Raw genomic sequence first — 21,172 nt, forward strand, 5'->3', positions numbered from 1 at the left:
TGGGAAATAATTTGGGGGCTCCCTGGTAAAATTCTTGGAAACCCCCCTGGGAAATAATTTGGGGGCTCCCTGGTAAATTTCTTGAAAATCCCCCTGGGAAATAATTTGGGGGCTCCCTGGTAAATTTCTTGACAATCCCCCTGGGAAAATAAATTGCTGGCTCTCCTCTGTCATCTTTTTAAATCCCCTGAAAAATAATTTAGGGGCTCCCTGGTCGTTTTTAGAAATCCCCTGGAAAATAATTTGGGGGCTCCCTGGTAAAATTCTTGAAATCCCCTGGAAAATAAATTGGGGGCTGCCTGGTCATTTCTTGAAATCCCCTGAAACATAATTTGGGGGCTCTGCAGTCATCTTTTGAATTCCCCTGGAAAATAAGTTGGGGCTCCTCAGTCATCTTAGAGAGTCCCTGGAACATAATTTGGAGGGCTCTTCGGTGACCTTTGGAGTCTCTGGGGGAGAAAAATAACAATTGAGGGGCTCCCGGTCTGGGATGAAAATAATGCCAATACAAAATATGGGTAAGAAATTTATAATCTTCTGCTTTGAGCCTCTTGCAAGAGAAAGTACCAGCAGATCTTGATTTCTTCTACCTTTGCTCCCAGCGATCTTTGGAGGTTCTCTGGGCAGGGTGGGGGGTAAGAGAAATAATTTAGTTTCCTAGCGACGTTTTGGAGATCCTCTGAAGCATCGCTTGTGGGGTCCCCCACGGAGATTGCCCTAAAAATAATTCTGGAGGGTCCCTGGTTATCTTTGGACTCTAGAACCCAGACTCTAGAGACTGGGGCGTCTCTTCTTGCCCAGGATCTCTCTGGATCCCCCTCCTCCTCAATCCCCGTTTTGGACCGATGTGAAGAGAACCTTTAGACCATATAGATAACACACATCCTTGCAGGCTTCGCTTTGGCTTCAGAGCGGGAGCCATGTGGCACAAGTCGATGTGTGTGGCGTTGGTGGCCCTGGCCACCGGCTACGTCTTCTTGCTGGACCCCGACCTGCCGGACTCGGTGCTGGAGTACGTCTCGGCCTCCTTCCTGTACCAGCCGAGGGGGGGTCTCGCCTCCCCGGAGAGCAGCATGGCGGCCGCCTGGGACTCGCTCATCGTCCAGCCGGCCAAGCAGTGGAGCAAAGTTGCTGTCGGGTGAGTGAATGATGGACTCAAATTTTTGTAATTGCGCTGGGCATTGGATTATGCCATTCACCACCATTGACATGAAAAGGCAAAACTCGCTGCTTTAATTAGAGAAAATAACTTAAAACGAATTCATTGAAAATTAATCCCCTGATGGACTTCATATGGCAATCAGGAAAAAAATGACTTGAGGATATGGTGGGATTTGAAGATTAAAGGAATGAGCATTTAAAAGTAATAGAGGAAAGTAGATGACAACGAAGACGATAAGTAAGATATAGAGCAGGGGTGGGGAACGTCAGGCCCGGGGGCTGTTTAAGGCCCTCGAAATCATTTGGTCTGGCCCTTCGTGGGTCCTGGCAGATCTCTAGCTCATAAGAATCTAAGAGTGGTGATCCGCACCCTCCCAAGGACAGGAATAGCCTCTATTCAAGGTAGATGTGAGTTTGTTTTGCTGAGAAAAGGAACCTTTTTTCCCCCTTTGCTGAAGAGTTGTTAGCTATGGAGCTGCTAGGACCGCCCAAGAAACTGTGTTAACCCTTTCCCACCCGGGCCATGGAGAAACGTATTGGTCGGCTAATTTTTAAGTTGATAATTTTGTATAGCCTGCGAATGATGTTATAAATATCCAAATGGCCCTTGGCGGAAAAAAGGTTCCCTACCCCTGATATAGAGTATAAAAGGTATCTAGAGAGCTAGCAATAATTTTGTTATTACAGATATCTCCTTGCATCTGAAAGCGGAAGTCTTATGTATATGTGTGTGTGTATATATATCTATATAGTTTGTTTTCTTTTGTTTGTTTTTTGTCAAGTGTATTTTTTATCTATGTCTTTGTTTACATATTGAAATAAAAATTCTAATACAAAAAAGGCTTCAATTGCCCGTTTCCACACGTAAAGCCAATATTCAGGGGATAGGAATTTTTTCCCCCCTACAAGCCTAAATGTGCATTCCTAAATGTGCATTCTGAACACATTTAAATTCCATTTAAAGATGCAAAACAAAAAAAGGAGGAAGGCAAGAACTGTTTTTCAGAATTGCTTGGGGGGAAATGCTTCTAGGCCAGAGAGTATGTGTTGTTCTCGTAACTAAGATGATCCAGCCTTTCTTGTATTTCACGATACTAAAGATACTATGTTTTATAAATGCAGCCTTCACTTGCTTCAACTTGCCCCATCTTCTGATGGAGCTGATACACTTATGGTAGAAGAGGACAATGGGTTGGGTGGAGTCAAGAGGATTATCTCTACCATTTGAGTATCCCGAATGTATAGAGATGTGGAAAAGCTCTTAAGTCTTCAAAATACACAGTATGAAAAACCCAACCTTTACTAGATCAATGCAGTGTGTATGTAGTGATGACATAATTCCTTGCCGTTTTCCATCAAATTCTGTGTGGCTCTTGTACCCAGTGATGGTAAAAACAGCTTTACTGAATGTTTTCCTTGTGGAAGTATGCCTGCACAAGTTTGCTCAGCTTGCACCCGGTTTCCACTCTCCCTTCTGCAGGGTCAACGCCTGCGTAGATGTGGTCCTTTCAGGTGTGAAGCTGTTGCAGGCCCTCGGTCTAGATTCTGGAGAGGGATGGGACCACTCGGTCTTGCGCTCTGTGGTGGATCTGAAAGAATCCTTCACCCACTTCATGGGGAAGGGCGCTGCCGCGGAGCGGTTCTTCAGCAACGCGGAATCTTTCCACCGCATTGCGCAGACGGCTTCGGAGTATCCCGGTGCGCAGGTATGTTTGCCCAGTTCAGGGCATGCTCATGTTTCTGTAACGCATAACAGGACTACGTTGGTGAGCCATTTCACACTACAGACAATGGTTGTGAAACCAAGCCCTTTTGCTGCTGCTCCAATCTATTATTTAGCATCCTGATAGTTTTGTTGTTCACTCTGCCTTCCGTAAACCTATTAAATACAAGCGTAGCCATGCAGTTTTCTTGTCTTGGAATGTACAGCACGGTGAGTGTTCGAGCGAGGGTTCCCCCGTGCCCTAGTTTGTCCCTAAATACCACACCACCCTAAAAGTGTGCTTGAACTGTTTTACAGCTGTACGTGGGAGGAAACGCTGCTCTTATTGGTCAGAAAATCGCGATGAATCCGGACCTGAAGGTAAGAGCCTCCACTGGTTTGCCTAATACCGGGGCCCTGTGTCTCATCCTTTTATTGGAGCATTATATCCAGGGCTTTAAAGAGGAACACCAATTGGTTTCCCATCATTATCCACTACATGTCCATATGGGCTCATGGACCTTAACAGAGTTACGGTTCTAAGCAGAGTTATACCCTTCTAAGCCCATAGAAAGGCTGACTGTGCCTAGGATTGCTCTATGAGTTTCCCAGGCGATCAGTTCATCTCCTGCTGACATTGCATACCTCTCCTAGCGGTGTTGAACGCATGAACACATGAAGCTGCCTTCTACTGCATCATACCCTTGGTCCATCAAAGTCACTATTGTCTAAGACCAGCAGCGGCTCTCCTGGGTCTCAGGCAGGGGTCTTTCACATCACCTACTCGCTTAGTCCCTTTAACTGGAGATGCTGGGGATTGAACCTGGGACCTTCTGCACACCAAGCAGAGTCTCTACCACTCAGCCATGGCCATCCCATGAGGTCCTCTTGTGCCAAGCCCTGTTTCTTTCCCCCCCCCCCATTATGCTTTTGTAAAGCAAAGAAGGGCAGGCAACCAAGGAGTTACTATCAGTGCCACTCAGCTCTGCCAAGTGTGAAGACTTCCTCCAGGGCAAGGAGTCTATGCGAGTCCCTGTCTTGCTCCTCCAGTACTTCAATTCCAAGTGGGAAAGGACTCCCACTTTGGGGCTTCATTGTACCTGACTGTGCATCTTCACTGCTGTCCTGGTTTTTTTTTAAAACACTTGGTGCTGAAGCAACCCTTTTGAATTGATTGGGGAACCTCCAATAGCCTCTAACCGGTGGGTGTTTTAACTGAAATATTCTGAATTTGCCACTGAGTTATACTGTGTGTGCTCACAGTCGTGCACTGGAGCTGAACCGAAAAGCAAATAAATTGGAATCTAGAGCGGCTGTTGTCGGAGAGAAGCAGCCTCACCGCGGACTGGCCAGAGGTGCCGACCTTCAGCTACTATCGACTTGTTGGTTTTGTAGGTTCTGCTGTGTGGCCCGATCGGTCCTAAGCTCCACGAGCTGCTGGATGAAAACGTGATTGTCCCTCCAGAATCCATGCAAGAGCTGGATGAATTTCATCTTATCCTGGAGTATCGAGCAGGTACACCTTTTGTTCGAAGGAGCAAAGGGCCTATTTCGGGTTTAGTCCCAGCATCTGTTTGGTTGCATGTCAGTTATTGGTACAGTGATTAAGAGAACAGACTGGAGAGTCCTGTTATTGGACGTGTCCAATATCTCTCTGCATCAGCTCTTTGTTGGTAATAAGAGAGAAGAATACTGGACTGTTTTACTTCAGGGTCCTAAAGAATATGTATTATGTATGTAGTTTGAGCCCTTGAATGTTGAGTGCTGATAAAAGAAGTCGAGTCTAAGGACATGTGCAGAACAGGACAAGTGTGAATGATGGGTGTGCTTATAAGTGATTGAAGAAGAGAAGAAGAAGAGTTGGTTTTTATATGCCGACTTTCTCTACCACTTATGGAAGAATCAAACTGGCTCACAGTCACCTTCCCTTCCCCACAACAGGCACCCTGTGAGGTAGGTGGGGCAGAGAGAGCTCTAAGAGAACTGTGACTAGCCCAAGGTCACCCAGCTAGCTTTGTGTATAGGAGTGGGGAAACAAAACCAGTTCACCAGATTAGCCTTCGCCGCTCATGTGGAGGAGTGGGGAATCAAACCTGGTTCTCCAGATCAGAGGCCTCCACTCCAAACCATTGCTCTTAACCACTACACCACGCTGGCTCCTACACCATGTAGTTTGAGCCATTGAGCGCTGATAAAAGTAGAGTCTAAGGACATGTGCAGAGCATGACAAGTGTGAATGGTGGGTGTGCTTGTAAGTGGTTGAGATTTCGTTCATTATGAACGGAAGCAGCAACTGGCAAAAAGATTAGGCTTCTGCTTCCATTTTTATTGAAAAGACTTGGTGAACCGTACATAAGCTGTCAGTTGAGAACACCACTAGATGTGTTTGTTGTCAAGTTGCAACGCAGAACAAATCATTCAATTAATTTTCAGTGGAAGCCTAAACAGAGTCACACCCTTCTAAGCACACGGAACATCAATGGATTTAGAAAGGTGTACCTCTGTTTAGGATTACATGTGCTTGTCTGTTTAAAGCTGACCAAATAGAGAGGTATCTCTGGCAAAGACTAAAGATATTCAATTGTGCTAGCAGGGAGTTTCTCTCCCACAACCGTGGCAGTCCGGCTACGCTCGGATGCTTCTTAAACCAGAGTTTAAAACTGAAATGTGGATGAGTTAAAAAGTGAAAATGGAGGTAGGCAAGGAGCATGTTCTGTAAAAGTTCTACGTGGTGCAGGAAAAGCTGGTGCTGGGTCACGCCCGTGATTTCACAATGCTTCAGCTCGCCACCCGTCACTCAACCCTGGATGGCTTTGTGGTGCAACCCAGACCAGCCTTTCCCGCAGAAGAAGCTGGGAACAGGCCTGCCTTAAAAGCATTGGCTCTCATTAAGCATTCCACAGTCAGAGCTTAGTAAAACCGAAGGATCAGTAACGTCCTTTTCTGTTATTGTTGACTTCTGTCGTGTTTATAAATCGGGGAACTGTTTGGCCGAGTTGTTTAGCGGCGGCTATTTGAGGCACAAGCCCAGAGCCGCAGTTGCAGTGACTTCTGGCAGTGAACCATGCACTCCGGAGAGGGTCCTCACGCACTGTAAAACTGGCCTTTGTTAGAACAACTCAAAGGAGCGCCATGGCACCTTAAAGGCTAGCAGATTTATCGCCGCTTAAACTTTTGTGGGCCGGCGTCCACTTCATCAGTTTCGCGGCTTGCTGCCAATGGTGGGCTCTAGCCCGTGAAAGCTTACACGGCCATAAATCTCTGCAGTCTTTAAGGGCTGCAGGACTCTTTGTGTGTTTGCAGCAACAGATCAACACAGCTACCCCGCCGGAATTCAGAAAAACACGCCGTCGCTTCTCGTTTAGAACATGGACTGCTGGATTTGATTTGAGATGCCGGTGTGGACACACACAGGGCAGCTGCGTTTTTTCCTTTCGGCAAACAAAAGCGCAGCGTTTCAGCTGGGGCCGAAAGTCCGTCTTTTCCTTGGATGTGGTAGTATTTTAGAAGTGAATGATCCCATTACTCTTTTTTCCCTAAGCGGGTTCAGAATTCCCAGCAGAGCTATTTCGGAGGCTGTGGCCAGTGCAGACCACTGTGGCCAGTGTGGTGTAGTGGTTAAGAGCGGTGGTTTGGAGCGGTGGACTGTGATCTGGAGAACCGGGTTTGATTCCCCACTCCTCCACATGAGCGGCGGAGGCTAATCTGGTGAACTGGGTTGGTTTCTCCACTCCTACACACGAAGCCAGCTGGGTGACCTTGGGCTAGTCACGGCTCTCTCAGAGCTCTCTCAGCCCCACCTACCTCACAGGGTGTCTGTTGTGGGGAGGGGAAGGGAAGGTGATTGTAAGCCGGTTTGAGTCTCACTTAACTGGTAGAGAAAGTCGGCATATAAAAACCAACTCTTCTTCTTCTATCAAGAGTATGTGACTTCAACATTACAGCAATTCCACTGGCTACTGATCCACTCCCAAGGCCAATTCAGGGCGTTCGTTTTGACCTTCAAAGCCATACATAGCTTGGGGTATCTGAAGGAATGTCTTCTCCCATATGTTCCTGCCCAGAAATTAAGATGATAGGGAGAGGCCCTCTGGACTGTTCCATCAATCAAATAAGCTTGTTTGGTGGGGAACATGTGAGAGGGCCTTTTTGGTGGCAGCCCCACAATTATGGAACAGCCTCCTCCGGGCGGTGCGCCTGGCCCCCTCACTTTCGAACTTTAAGAAGCAATTTAAGACTGCATTTGGTTAAGTTTACTAGTAGTCCTGAGTTGTGATTTTGAACTTTGCTTTTTATGTTTTTAACGTATGTTAGTCTGTGTGTTTTATCGACATCTGTAAACTGCCTTGACCTCTAATAAATAAAAAGCCATTACAAGTATGCTGCACTGACCCTTTAAATTGTGGGAAGTTGCTCTTGTTAAGAGTTTCATGTAGCTCTTCCCTGCGTATATCTTGGGAAGCGCGTTTTCCTGAGACTTATGATAAATATTAGATACATTCACAGTTTGATTTGAGACCAAGGGAATCCTGTCTTTGGTCCAGGGCGTACCTAAGAATATCTTACGGGGAATAGTGCATTCGTTTTGGTGGGCCAGCTGTGTGAGGATTCCTTTTTGTAAGCCTGAGGACTTTAAAAAGTAATCATTTAATTGTGCTTGTGATAACGTAGCAAGGACTTTGTATGAAAGCACAGTATACATTTCTGGCTTTGATTTACATCTCGGGGATTTGAGCTATCTTAAGTTGTCGGTATCAGTAGCTGCCAGCTGTGTAGATAAATCTGTCCGCTGGGCTTCTTGTAGAAGGTGTTGGTTTCCAGACGAAGAAAGAGTTTGAGCTGTGTTAAAAAACGATTGCTCTTCTGTCGCTACTGCATTAGGCATAAGGTGTAATGCAGTAACTACACTGGACACAGATTTGTTAAACATACATTGACATATGAAAGTGTGTCACTACTTGGGTGACACACCCAAGCAGATGAGTGTGCTTGAAACGTAATATACAAGCCAGCATGGTGTAGTGGTTAAGAGCAGTGGTTTGGAGTGATGGACTCTAATCTGGAGAACCGGATTTGATTCCCCACTCCTCAACATGAGCAGTGGAGGCTAATCTGGTGGACCAGGTTGGTTTCCCCACTCCTCCACACGAAGCCAGCTGGGTGACCTTGGGCTACTCACAGCTCTCTCAGCCCCACCTAACCTCTCCGGGTGTCTGTTGTGGGGAGGGGAAGGGAAGGTGACTGTAAGCCGGTTTGAGTCTTCCTTAAGTGGTAGAGAAAGCTGGCATATAAAAACCAACTCTTCTTCTAGTGTGCTGTTGGACACTAGCATAAAACAGGCATCCAAACTCAGGATAGCCCTCCTTACTGATTTATCTCCAGCTTCCCTATTATGGGCAAACAACGGTCTTATTTTTTCCTCATACAGTAGAAGAAGTGGAGCTGATTTTGATTCAAAATCTGTTTGAGGTCACGAGGAACCCACAAATAGTGGGGGGGGGGGAGGTGATAGAATGAAGGGCCTATGAGGACAGAGGTTGAGAGGCGCTGCACAGAAATTCCCTCTTGGTCCTGTGGATTCAAGCTTTTTAATTGTGCCAAACATTGTGATTTATGATGAAGAAGGTTGGTTTTTATATGCCAACTTTCTCTACCACTTAAGGAAGAATCAAACCGGCTTACAATCACCTTCCCTTCCCCACAACAGACACCCTTTGAAGTAGGTGGGGCTGAGAGAGCTGTGACTAGCCCAAGGTCATCCAACTGGCTTCATGTGGAGGGGTGGGGAAACAAACCCAGTTCACCAGATTAGAGCTCTGTGGAGGAGTGGGGAATCAGACCCGGTTCTCCAGATCAGAGTCCAGCGCTCTTAACCACTACACCACGCTGGCTCTCAGAATGGTGGAATTTTGAGTACGGTGTGTGTGTGTGTGGGGAGGTGAAGTCCAAATCCATAAAGGGCTATTCTGTTTAATTTTATATTCAGACTATTCTGTTTAATTGCATTGGGGTGGAAATGCTGAAATACAAATTTTAAAATTTGTGTGTGTGTGTGGATGTGGGGTTTCTCCTTAGGCGAAGAATGGGGGCAGCTGAGGGCCCCCAATGCCAACCGCTTCATCTTCTCCCACGACCTGTCTAACGGGGCCATGAACATGCTGGAAGTGTTTGTGTCCAGCCTTGAGGAGTTTCAGCCAGACCTGGTGGTTCTGTCCGGCCTTCACATGATAGAGGGCCAGAGCAAGGAAGTGCGTGAGAAAAGGTTCCTGGAGGTAAGAGCCTGAATGTTCACATTTTTTTTGTTTTGTTTTTTGCTGAGCCGTAGCTTCAGGTTGGCCATGCTTCTGCTCTACGCCGGGCTCTTTTTTTTTTTTACAAGTTTTGTAACCCAGCAGGCTGTGCTTGCTAATCAGGACATGTAGAAATCTTCTAACCACATCTCTGAATTTGTGGAACTCCCTACCCCACAATGTGGTGATGACTGCCAACTTGGAAGGCTTGAAGAGGGAAGTGGACATGTTCGTGGAGGAGAGGGCTATCCATGGCTACTAGTCAAAATGGATACTAGTCATGATGCACACCTATTCTCTCCAGTATCAGAGGAGCATGCCTATTATATTAGATGCTGTGGAACACAGGCAGGGCAGTGCTGCTGCAGTAGTCTTGTTTGTGGGCTTCCTAGAGGCACTTGGTTGGCCACTGTGTGAACAGACTGCTAGACTTGTTGGGCCTTGGTCTGATCCAGCAAGGCTTTTCTTATGTTTTTATGAACATGCCTATTATATTAGGTGCCGTGCAACACAGGCAGGACAATGCTGCTGCAGTCGTCTTGTTTGTGGGCTTCCTGGAGGCACCTGGTTGGCCTCTGTGTGAACAGACTGCTGGACTTGATGGGCCTTGGTCCGATCCAGCATGGCCTTTCTTATGTTCTCATGATGGTGCGTCCTTTGCCTGGTGCTGCTGTTGTGAATGTCTTTCCTGTGCTTTCTGCAGGCGGTGGCCGCCATCTCTGACATTCCCATGGATGTCCCCGTGCACCTGGAGCTGGCCAGTATGACAGACCCAGACCTTATGAGTGAGATCATTCATCAGGTATTCAAAATGGCCAGGTGTGCTCCATTGCTCAGACCTCCAGGAAATGGAACATCTTCCCTGAATCCTCCCACAAAGGAGAGCGGGCTTGCACCTGTTCTTCTTGGATGCACTCACTAGTGCAAAGGATGATGTGTGGTGGTGAGGCATAGGTGGCCTAGCTAGCTAGCCGGGGTTGCGTTTCTCCAAACCATTTGACTTCACAACAAAGCAATTCGCTTGAGGGGTGTTCAGGGAGCCAACAGTGGGGCCCTGTACATTTTTCTTCTGGGCTGATGAGGTGGGAAAAAACGAAAATGCCACCTTCGAGCCAGAAAGCAAGCCTTGGCGAAAGTCTAAATGGGAATTGCAGTGGAGTCCGGCTCTTGGTGGCTCCTTCTAGGTTGCTTTTTGCCCTTGTGCTTTTCAGCAACCTCTTGGGCCAAGAGACAAGATATCGTCATAATCTCCCAAGTACCGTTAGAGTACCATGGGTCATCTAAGCCCTCTAATACTGAAGTTTATTCCCTTTGGTTATGAGCAGAAGTAGCCAGCCCCTACCCTGTTTGAGTGCAGAACAGCCAGCATCTGGCAGCATATCTTTCAGATTTTCAATTAGGGGAGTAGAATGCTTAGTTTCTTACAGAGCCAGCGTGGTATAGTGGTTAAGAGCAGTGGTGGACTCTGATCTGGAGAACCGGGTTTGATTCCCTGCTCCTCCACATAAGCCGTGGAGGCTAATCTGGTGAACTGGATTTGTTTCCCTCTCCTACACACGAAGCCAGCTGGGTGACCTTGGGCTAGTCACACTCTCTCAGCCTCACCTATTTCACAGGGTGTCTGTTGTGGGGAAGGGAAGGTGATTGTAAGCCGGTTTGAGTCTCCCTTAAGTGGTAGAGAAAGTCGGCATATAAAAACCAACTCTTCTTCTTCTTACAGTCTAGATGTGACTGGCATCTCTCTTGATCTTCTGCAATTAGGCCCTCCTCAGAAAGCCAACCTATGACTTTCTCTGTCTGTTAGCAGGTCTTCCCTCTCGTGGACTCGATCGGCTTGAATGAACAGGAGCTGCTCTTCCTCACGCAGGCGGCTGCCGGACCCCACGCCTCGCTGACGTCCTGGAACGGCATCCCGGACGTGGGGGCCGTCAGCGACATCCTCTTCTGGATCCTGAAGGAACACGGGAGGACTGCGATGAAAGCGTCGGACCTGACCCGGATCCACTTCCACACTCTGGCCTACCACGTCCTGGCAACCGTGGACGGCTACTGGGCCAACCAGGTGGCGGCTGTCGCCGCGGGGGCCAGAGTGGCCGGGACGCAGGCCTGTGCGACGGAAACCATCGACGCGAGCAGGGTCTTCCTCAAAGCCCCCTGGGAGTTCACCACTTCCCAGACGGGGGAGTCTTCCACCGTCTCCTTGAATCCTAGTGCCCCTGTGTCCGAGTGGCACAGGGATGGCATCTCGTTCCACTACACTCCGGTGCTGGTGTGCAAAGACCCTCTGCGGACCGTGGGCCTCGGTGATGCCATTTCAGCCGAAGGGCTCCTTTATTCGGAACTCTCTTCTCAATGACCTGTACAAGATCTCCCATAATAGTTTAGACTGCCATGCAGGCACTTACTGGAAGAACCAAAGATTAAGCTGGGCCTTGTCTAGCAGCCTGGTGGGGGTCACAGGGATGCTTAACAGCAAGGCAGTTATATAATGGGACCACACACACACACCCCAAACTGCCACTTAAAACCAAAGCAGCTACTGCTTTAAGTCAGTCATTGAAAATATAACACCTTTATGTTGTAAAGGTAGACACATAAAAGAAAATCCAGCGTGTAGTGGTTAAGAGCGGTGATTTGGAGGGTGGAGTCTGATCTGGAGAACCGGGCTTGATTCCCCACTCCACATGAGCGGCGGAGGCTGATCTGGTGAACTGGATTTGTTTCCCCGCTCCTCCACATGAAGCCAGCTGGGTGACCTTGGGCCAGTCACAGTTCTATTAAGAGCTCTCTCAGCCCCCCCTACCTCACAGGGTGTCTGTTGTGGGGATGGGAAGGGAAGGTGATTGTAAGCCGGTTTGAGTCTCCCTTAAGTGGGAGAGAAAGTCGGCATATAACAACCAACTTCTTCATAGAAAGGCGAATACGTTGCACAACCATGTACCAGTATCCACTACCGGTATCCATTATGGAACTTGTGAAATGCTGGGCTGAAAACCTCTGATGCGAGTGTAATGTGAGAAATTTGAGGTTTGATATAAAAGGGGATTGATAAGAGTTGTGGAAATGAAGGATGACACCGAAATGGAGCAATTCTAGAAGACCGTTTTCCTACTGCTGGAGCTTCATTGTTCCTTTGGAGCAACGGCTTCCCCTTACGTGGACCATATTACGATCAGCCAGGGCAAAAAATTTTGCATTTATTACTTGTGTACATTAGTTGGAATGAGTTGTATAGTTTATTGGTGTGAAGACTGAATAATATTATACAGAAGACTTATCTGGTACTTGCTTGTGCAATGTATTAGCCTTTCTATGTTGGATTTTCTTTTAAGTCAGTCAATTGCAAAGAGTTTCAGAGCTGCGCACCACACTTGAGACGGCGTGTGCATTACGCCTAGTTATCCCAGGGAGCCTGTTAACACTTCGCAGCTGTCTTGTTTCAGGGAAGGCGAAAGGCAGTTGCGGTTCCGCTTAGCGTTGTGACATTCCTAATACGGCAAGGGCCAGCCTTCTCGGTCTTGCGGTGGGGGTGCAATCGGATTCCCCCCCCCCTTCACCCTTGCGGCTAGCACACCGCCACGCGAGCAGTCCTCAAAGATGTCAGGAGTCAGATGAGAGGGAGAAGCACCTCAAAAGTTTCACGGAGAGAAAAAGTGCAGTTTCGGGCAAGGAAGGACAATGCCGAACTGCACCCACAGACACCCATGAAGCAGCCAAAGTAAATTAAGTTTTGTGCAAGTGACTTGATTGTTATGTAGTTCGGTGGCTGGGGTATGCTAACTCCTATCCTCTGATTTTTCTTTGTTTTATAACTGTTGGCAGACAAACCTGCTGGTAGCTGCGGCACTGATACAAGGCAGTGTCTGGAGGCTGTCAGTACAAACAGAAACGAAGGGAGAGCCATCGTATAGTTTTACTCAGCAGCTTGTATAACATGGGTCGGGGTCGGGGAGACACCCAATCTGGGGCATGTGCCAAAGAATCCGTACGCACTCCAAAAACACCGAGAAAAGTCTGTAGTTTTTGTTCCTGATAAATGGCCGACCTTTCCAGCCAGGGGGAAAATAAGATAAATGATTGATGTGCTCTTCCATTCCTGTCTTCCTCAATTGGCACGTGATTCCAGGGATCAGACAGCCAGCAGGCATGCATTTCTCCAGAGCTCAGGAAATTGCCTCTGGCCATTGTGTACAAATTTTGTGTTTTTCCCCCCTATTTCCTGTCTCTTACATTCCACTTTTCTCTCGCTGCGAAGCTGCAGATGTATATAGAAATTTGCAGGACCTGGATGTCATGATGTGCATTTTCGTCACTATGGCTCGGAGTCCCGGCTTCAGATCCCCGCTCAGTCATGACACCTCACTGCCAGTCCTTGGGGGGAAAGTCGTGTTTCGCTCTACCCAATCCTACTTCGTAGGTTTCAGTGAACTTTGTGATCTAAGCTCTGCCCTGGCGAGGGAGGGTGAGATTAAAGCCAAATAGTGAGAGTGGTAAGCGATTGTGATGGAAGAGATCGGGATGAGATGTAATATTCCTGGATTTGAGGTCGCTCCCTTCGGCAGTAACGGCTGAAATTTTTACCTTCTTTCTTACCTAGAAGACAAAGTTACCACAAACTCCTTCGGAATTGAGGAATGTCAGAATCTTACTGTGGACTTTGATGAGCAAGTTTTGCTTTTTCATCATCTGGTAGAACCAAAAGTTTTGCACTGAGAGCTTAATAAACCAGCTGTTTCCCTCTCCTGTGTCTTAGGCTGTGCTCCTTGGGGAGAGTGATTAAAGGAATCTGATTTTACACAACTGCGGTTGTTCAGGACCGAGTGGGACCAAAGGCTGAGAGGGTTTTTACTGCAGGGTGAGATTCGACTAAGGTTGGCCTTGAACAAAGGCTTTTGCATTAGTGCGTTCTCTTGGTAAGAAGATCAGGATCTGATGCTTCAGGGCACAGTGAAACATTTTTAAGAAAATGGGTACAGAAGTGCCCTTTGTGGGCCTCAGTTAGCTCTCCTGTTTGCTTCCCATTTGGAACTCTGCTCCAGCAACTGGCCCTTTCAGCCGGAGATGGCGAGGACTGAACCTGGGACCTGCGCGTCAAGCAGATACCCAGGGTCTCAGATCAAGGTCTTTCCCATCACCTACAATCTGGTCCTTTTAGCTGAAGATGCCGGGGATTGAACCTGGGACCTTCTGCGTGCTGAGCAGAGGCTCTACTACTGAGCTGCAGTTCCCCCAGCTTTAACAGCAGTTACTGTGCAGATGTGCAGTGCCCAGAGCATCTTACTAATGCATGTCTGAAGGGTCAGTCTCTTGCACAGGCAGATCTCTCTGTGGGACAAAATGCTGAAATTTGTGCATTCTACCTGTGCCTAGAGCCTTATGGTGTAGTGATTAAGAGCGGTGGTTTGAAGCAGTGGATTCTCGTATGGAGAACCAGGTTTGATTCCCCACTCCTCCACAAGAGTGGCAGAGGCTAATCTGGTGAACTGGATTTGTTTCCCCACTCCTACACATGAAGCCAGCTGAGTGACCTTGGGCTATTCACAGCTCTCTCAGCCCCACCTAACCTCACCGGGTGTCTGTTGTAGGGAAGGGAAGGGAAGGTGATCGGAAGCTGGTTTGATTCTTCCTTAAGCAGTAGAGAAAGTCGGCATATAAAAACCAACTCTTCTTCTTATGGCTGTTACAGGAAGGTTCTTGCTAGGAGCTGAACTTGTACCCTTGACCTAGTCGCCCTTTCACTATAAAGTGACTTTTTTTTGGGGGGGGGCTAGTCCAAGCAGAGCAGTTTCTTGCCTAAGCTGTAGCTCTGGCCCAGCAGAGTTCCCAGGGAAGCTGCCAGTGGGAGGACAAAACGTGGGCTCATGGATTTGACACCGCAAAGCTTACGACGGGCAAAGCACATGTGTAGCCTCTGCCATCCTGGCACCAGGCAGTTACCGGGGCAGATGTTTGCAGAGGTCACCTGTCAGGCGAAAGCCAACTCTGCTGTTTCCTCTCTTTACCAAGAACAGCAGGGGTAGCAGGGAAGTTAATTTGCCAGAGATCTCTGAAAGCAATTACTCAAAAACGTCTTATCTTCCCATCCTGTGCCAAATGTCTGCCTGTATGATTACCACAAACAGTGAAGTAAGATCTGACTTCTTGCACTGTGTATAGAGGTGGTGGTAAAAAAAAAATCTGAAAGTTCTGTAGCATTTGCACTCAAAATGGTGGTTTTGCATTTAAAATACCAATGTGTCGTTCTTTTTTTGGTCTCACTTTATGGCTTTGAACATAGATTACATTTTAGGCAGTTCGCCACCCGTGTATAGTAGATAAGCGGGTATCTTTCAGAGAAGGAAAGAAACACTTAAAATTAAACCTAAAAGAGCCTGGGTCCAACATATTGGCAAGAACTTCTAGCACCTGAAGTTTCTTGATCTCTGGGATCTTTTTTTGGGGAGGGGGGTGTCTTTGATTTGACAAGTAAGATCTGGAGATGGGCAGGGTTTGTTGAGAATCACACTTAGTTTCAGGCGGGCTACGTCAGCCTTTATTTTCAACACGATTTTTTACTTCTGACATATTCCCCCCCTCCCCAGAGATAGTGTCGTTCTGTTACTGTGCTTCCAGGGAAGATTTGTCGTCTTTTGAGATTTGTTTTTATACTGTCTCATACATTACTCTTGAGTGTCTGTGGACAGGGAAGTGATGAATAAGCCTAGCTTGGAATTCACCGAGCCAGTGCTGGGCTGGCACAAACACTCACTTTACAATACGACGGATTCCAGTAGACTAGGGGGAGGTGTGAGCCTTAGGCGAGATTCCAATCAATTTTATTACTTTAATTTCTACATTATATATATGTATATATATATATTAAAGTTCCAGTGAACAAAACTATTTCCTTCTGCTAGTTTTGATGGGGATAGTTTCCACCAGCCAGCGATAAAATGAAAAGAGAATGTCCCGGCTTCTCAGTCCCCTAAGTTGATGCCTCTGGGAATCCGTTGCAGTTTTCCTCTGAGAAAGGAGCACCTCTAGCCCAAATCTGACAAATGACTGGTTTAAGGGTTTGTGCAGGGGGTGGGGGGACTTGCCGGCCTCCGGCTGAGCCTGGAGATTCGTTTCCAGAAGGCGACCCCCTCCCTTCCAGAAACCGGAGAGGAAGGCCTGACCCTTGATTTGTTGGGCATGTCATGGGAATGGCCGTTTTGCCGGTGGCCCTTCGCCTCGTTCCTACAGAACGACATCCCTCTGGGGTAGGCTGGTGGCCTCCGGGAACGCCTACTCTGCAATCCCCCTGAACGTGGAAAGTTGAGGGAAAGGGCTTCCCGGTCATAGTTCCCAAGTACCTTGTCGGCTTGAGGAAGGAGGGAGAACTGGCTGTTGAGCTACGCAATGCACCTCCGTCTCCTTTGTGACTGTGCTCCTGGCGGAGTGTGGGTCTCGGAGCCTCTCCAGATCAGGAGTCTCCCCCAGATCCCTCTTCTTGCCCCACAGCCTCACTTTTGCGCCTCTCCTCCGGACCCAGCTCTGCGTCAGGATCCGGTTCCAGGGGGAGGGAGGGGGGCTTTGCCTGCTGAGCTGAAATCCCACCACCTGCAGAAGGAAAGCGAGCAATATCCAGCGTTGGAGGCAGTGAAATACAGGGGGCTCCCCACAGAAGAAGAAGAGTTGGTTTTTATATGCCGACTTTACCACTTAAGGAAGAATCACACCGGCTTACAATCCCCTTCCCCTCCCTGAAACAGACACCCTTTGAGGATGGTGGGGCTGAGAGAGCTCCAAGAACTGTGTCTAGCCCAAGGTCACCCAGCTGGCTTCATGTGGAGGAGTGGGGGATCTAATCTGGTTCTCCAGACAAGACTCCACCGCTCCAAACCACTGCTCTTAACCACGCTGGCTCTTGAATTGTTACTCTGAAGCAAGAGGGTAGGGGCCATGGTTCAGGGGTAGAGCTTCTGCTTGGCATGCAGAAGGTCCCAGATTCAATCCCCGGCATCTCCAGTTAAAGGGACCAGGCAAGTAGGTGAGGTGAAAGACCCCTGCCTGAGACCCTGGAGAGCCGCTGCTGGTCTGAGTAGACAATACTGATGGACCAAGGGTCTGATTCAGTTGGAGGCAGCTTCACATGTTCACGTGTGTTCATGTGAGGCTGTTAAAGTGCCCCAGGGGTCCCCAACCTTTTTGAGCTTGCGGGTACCTTTGGAATTCTGACACGGTGTGCTGGGCGCAGCCACAAAATGGCTATCCCGAAATGGCTGCAGTCACTTACATTCAGTCACACAGTGAAGATCCCAGCCGGTCAAACCTCCAGTGGCCACTCAAAAGCCCTGCTGTTTGGACAACAGAAGGGACGGGGTACACGCGCACTAATGCTGCCTGCTCAAATACACATCGGGGCACAGAGTCGGGCATACCTGGCAGGAACTGAATGGTCTTCCCGTATCCGGCTGCTGAAGACATGGCTTGTCCCAGGGCTTGGTTGGAGCCCAGAGGCTGTGCGCCGGGGGCCTTGCTGGCCGAAGCCCCTCGCTGTTTTGACTTGGGGTCTTTCGTGGGCTTGGCCCAGACAGAGCTCTCCCCCAGCTGCAAGGCGGCACCCAGCTTCTGGGCGATGTCCACCATCTGCTTGTGCAAAATAATGGGGGGGGGGGAAGAGGCCGGAATGTCAGGTTGAGCCTGATAGCGGGGGCTCCTGGGCATAAAACCCCTCTCTAAATCTCAAGTATGAAACTCTCTGCAGCAGAGGCAAACGCAGCGTTTTCACTGAGGCTCTCCCCCCACCAATGGGCTCAACTGTGCTTACGGGAAGCACGTCTGATCCCAACACTCTTCGTCAGCGGTCTAAATCAAGGTACCTCAGGGTCCAGCTCCATCGCACCGCTCTCCTTTAACATGTTGACCTTGCCTTCCATCTCCTGGTACTGGAGGACAGCCTGTTTCTTGTCTCCCTGGTTGTACAGCAGGATAGCGTAATTCAGGTTTACCAGGGGGTTGTACCTGTGTCCCGGGAAAGATGGAAAGTTTACGCGGGAAGGACGGGATTAAACGAGAAGAATTAGCGCTGGCAGCCAAGTGAGGTGAACGGAACAATACAGCCCGCCACCGAATACTACGAAGAGAAGCATGGTGGGAGGGTAATTTAGTTCTCCCTTCAACATTTTGCAAAAAGAAGAACCAAATTCTGGATGTCCAACTATAAGCGCAAGCAATTGCGCAAGCGATAAAAGAAGAGTTGGTTTTTATCTGCCGACTTTCTCTAACACTTAAGGCAGTATCAAACCGGCTTACAATCGCCTTCCCTTCCCTGTGAGGTAGGCGGGGCTGAGAGAGCTCTAAGAGCTTTGACTAGCCCAAGGTCACCCAGCTGGCTTCAAGTGTAGGAGTGGGGAAACCAACCCGGTTCACCAGATTAGCGTCCACCGTTCATGTGGAGGAGTGGGCAATCAAACCTGGTTCTCTAGATCAGTCCAAGGAGAAGATTATTTGATTTTTAACAAGTCAGTTCTGATTCCTTGGACAAACAAGAAAAGTACTGAGCGGGGAAGAGAACGGAGAGTCCTGTTTGCAGGGAGGATTACAGGAAGTGACCTTGTATTTGTGGACCCTGCTCGTGGACCAGATTGCTAACAAGTTGCCTGGTCATTTCATATCTTGCAGAGGGCAGAGTCCGGTGCTTTATCTACAGCAGCCATCAAAATCCTGAGGAAAACAAGCTGTCGCTGCAGTTGTCGTCTAACAAGGCATACTTTCCCCTGAATTAAGAGTAGAGGTACCACATTCAGCGCCCCCCAAAGTTGGTTTCTAGAGCAAGCAAGGAACACTCGCCTAAACAAGCGGCTAGCAGTTCTGAATGCGTTTTGGCCGAGGGCTGATAAGTCTACGAAATCAGTGTCATGGGAGTGACTGAAGAAACTAATCTCAACAGATGTAGAGAAACAGCAGAATTATCCCCCATCTTCCACCGAGTGAGAGTGAGAAGAGAGCCAGGAATGAGAAAAACACAGCTGGTGGGGAAGAAGAGTTGGTTTTTATATGCCGACTTTCTCTACCACTTAGGCAGGATCAAACCGGCTTACAATCACCCTCCCTTCCCCTCCCCACAACAGCCACCCTGTGAGGTAGGTGGGGCTGAGAGAGTGTGACTTGTCCAAGGTCACCCAGCTGGCTTCGTGTCGGAGTGGGGGAACCAACCCGGTTCACCAGACTAGCCTTCGTAGCTCATGTGGAGGAGTGGGGGACCAAACCCGGTTCTCCAGATCAGACTCCACCACTCCAAACCACTGCTCTTCACTACACCACGCTGGCTGGGGAGTTAAGCAAACACCAGAGCCTGAGCGGTGTAGCGGTTTGAGTGTCAGATCTGGGAGACCCAGGTTCAAATCCCCGCTCTGCCATGGAAGCTTGCTGGGTGACCGTGGCCAGCTGCACACACTCTCCCTAAAATACCTGTTGTTGTAAGGATAAAACGGAGGAGAGGAGATGATGTAAGCCGCTTTGGGTTCCCATTAAGGAACAAAGGCCAGGTATTAATGAATTAAATAAACACCACTCCCACTCCACTGCTGTTGGCTCAAGACCCGGGCATCCTAAGGCTGCTTCCCATTTTAAAAACATTGTGGGGAAATTTTGCCCGTGTGTGCATCCGGCTTTGCCCTAAGAAATGAGGAAATGCACCCATGCTGCTCTCCTCGAGACCCAAAGCTGGCACGACGAGGCAAAGAGCGTGCGCGCAGCGTCCTCTGCGGCGCTACTCAGTGATCGGAGCAGACGCCGCGAGCTCCACCGGGAAAACGCTTCTTGCGGGTGCCCCGAAAGAAACAAGAACGCTACTCACAGGTCCAGCACCGAAGCTTTCTGGTAGGCCAATTTGGCATTCTCGGTATCGGCCAGGTTCGTCAGCGCCACTGCATGGGGAAACAGGAAAAGAAAACGGAATAAAAAATTTTCTGGCCATGGGACAGATCGCTGAATTAGTGGTTCGACGTAATCTCAGCAGCGTGAGAGGGCAGAAATTAAGCAGAAGAAGGATGAGGTGGTGTCTTTATCAGGATTGAAAGACTACCTTCCTCTTTCAATAATTTTTTTTTTTTTTAGCGTTCACTGCTAGGTGGCCATTTGTTATTCCTGATTATGGCCATGTATCATTCCCATGTGTCTTGTGTCCTCATTGTACTTCACTTATCCTCCTCCTCATTGGATTCAGTTTGAGTTTAAATGGAGATTCTGGAAGGAGAGCGGGACAGATGGATTTTAGATGGTAGCTCAGGATATAAATACGTTGGGTCTGTATGGAGCACTGAAGCTCTGTCCCTCCTTGGGGGGTAACTCTCAACCCCCTTCTGGCACAGAAGAAGAAGAAGAAGAGGAGAAGGACGAGGACGAAGAGTTGGTTTTTATATGCCGGCTTTCTCTACCACTTAAGGAAGAATCACACCAGCTTACAATCACCTTCCCCTCCCCACAACAGACACCCTGTGAGGGAGGTGGGGCTGAGAAAGCTCGAAAAGAGCGGTGACTAGCCCAAGGTCACCCAGCTGGCTTCGTGTGTAGGAGTGGGGAAACAAATCCAGTTCACCAGATTAGCCTCCCCTGCTCATGTGGAGGAGTGGGGAATCAAACCCGATTCTCCAGATCAGAGTCCACCTCTCCAAACCACCACTCTTAACCACTACACCATGCTGGTGCTCTCTCTCTCTTAAGATTTTATCAGATTCTGTTCACACGCTCTAAAGCTTGTTTCTCAAGCCTGACAGGCGGATCGGTGTATATTTCACAAAATTGGTACAGAATTCCACGTCTTGAAAGTTTTGGCTTGTTAAGAAAAGCACATTTTTAGCTCAAACATGAATAGCGAAGGCAGGCTATTTTCCTCTTGGATGTAATTTTCACTGAAATCAGTAGAATTTCTGTCCATAGAGGTGTGTTTGGAAATACAAGCCACGGATATGAATGGGAACGATTGCTCAATATCCTATTTTAATTCACGCTTTACATTTCCAAGAGGGCAGCAAATCCCAAAGTCACAATTCTT

The 21,172-nt window shown here is 48.4% G+C and overlaps 3 protein-coding genes across 4 annotated transcripts in view; 1 reads left to right on the top strand and 2 right to left on the bottom strand.

The window, feature by feature from the left end:
- NEO1 (neogenin 1) overlaps nucleotides 1-21,172 on the bottom strand; it is a 330,696-nt gene that overhangs the window by 237,048 nt on the left and 72,476 nt on the right. The gene's annotated exons all lie outside the window — the stretch shown is intronic.
- Nucleotides 921-11,510, top strand: ADPGK (ADP dependent glucokinase). Of its 2 annotated transcripts, none has more exons than XM_056865927.1 (7): nucleotides 921-1,138; nucleotides 2,642-2,867; nucleotides 3,182-3,244; nucleotides 4,259-4,379; nucleotides 8,939-9,135; nucleotides 9,857-9,955; nucleotides 10,958-11,510. In XM_056865927.1, the coding sequence occupies exons 1-7, from the start codon at nucleotides 921-923 to the stop codon at nucleotides 11,507-11,509; spliced, it is 1,476 nt and encodes a 491-aa protein (XP_056721905.1). In that variant the 3' UTR covers nucleotide 11,510. The 2 variants fall into 2 exon arrangements, with proteins under 2 accessions (XP_056721905.1, XP_056721906.1); XM_056865928.1 differs by having other exon boundaries at nucleotides 10,961-11,510.
- Nucleotides 14,921-21,172, bottom strand: part of BBS4 (Bardet-Biedl syndrome 4) — a 32,022-nt gene continuing 25,770 nt past the window's right edge. Inside the window, exons 13-17 of the mRNA XM_056865871.1 lie at nucleotides 19,976-20,045; nucleotides 17,997-18,138; nucleotides 17,568-17,763; nucleotides 16,642-16,740; nucleotides 14,921-14,985 (exon numbers count right to left, since the gene is read on the bottom strand). Of these exons, the coding sequence (XP_056721849.1) occupies nucleotides 14,921-14,985; nucleotides 16,642-16,740; nucleotides 17,568-17,763; nucleotides 17,997-18,138; nucleotides 19,976-20,045 (572 nt within the window). The remainder of the gene's footprint in view (nucleotides 14,986-16,641; nucleotides 16,741-17,567; nucleotides 17,764-17,996; nucleotides 18,139-19,975; nucleotides 20,046-21,172) is intronic.

The sequence above is a fragment of the Euleptes europaea genome, chromosome 20 (assembly GCF_029931775.1).
Source record: "Euleptes europaea isolate rEulEur1 chromosome 20, rEulEur1.hap1, whole genome shotgun sequence".
NCBI lineage: Eukaryota > Metazoa > Chordata > Lepidosauria > Squamata > Sphaerodactylidae > Euleptes > Euleptes europaea.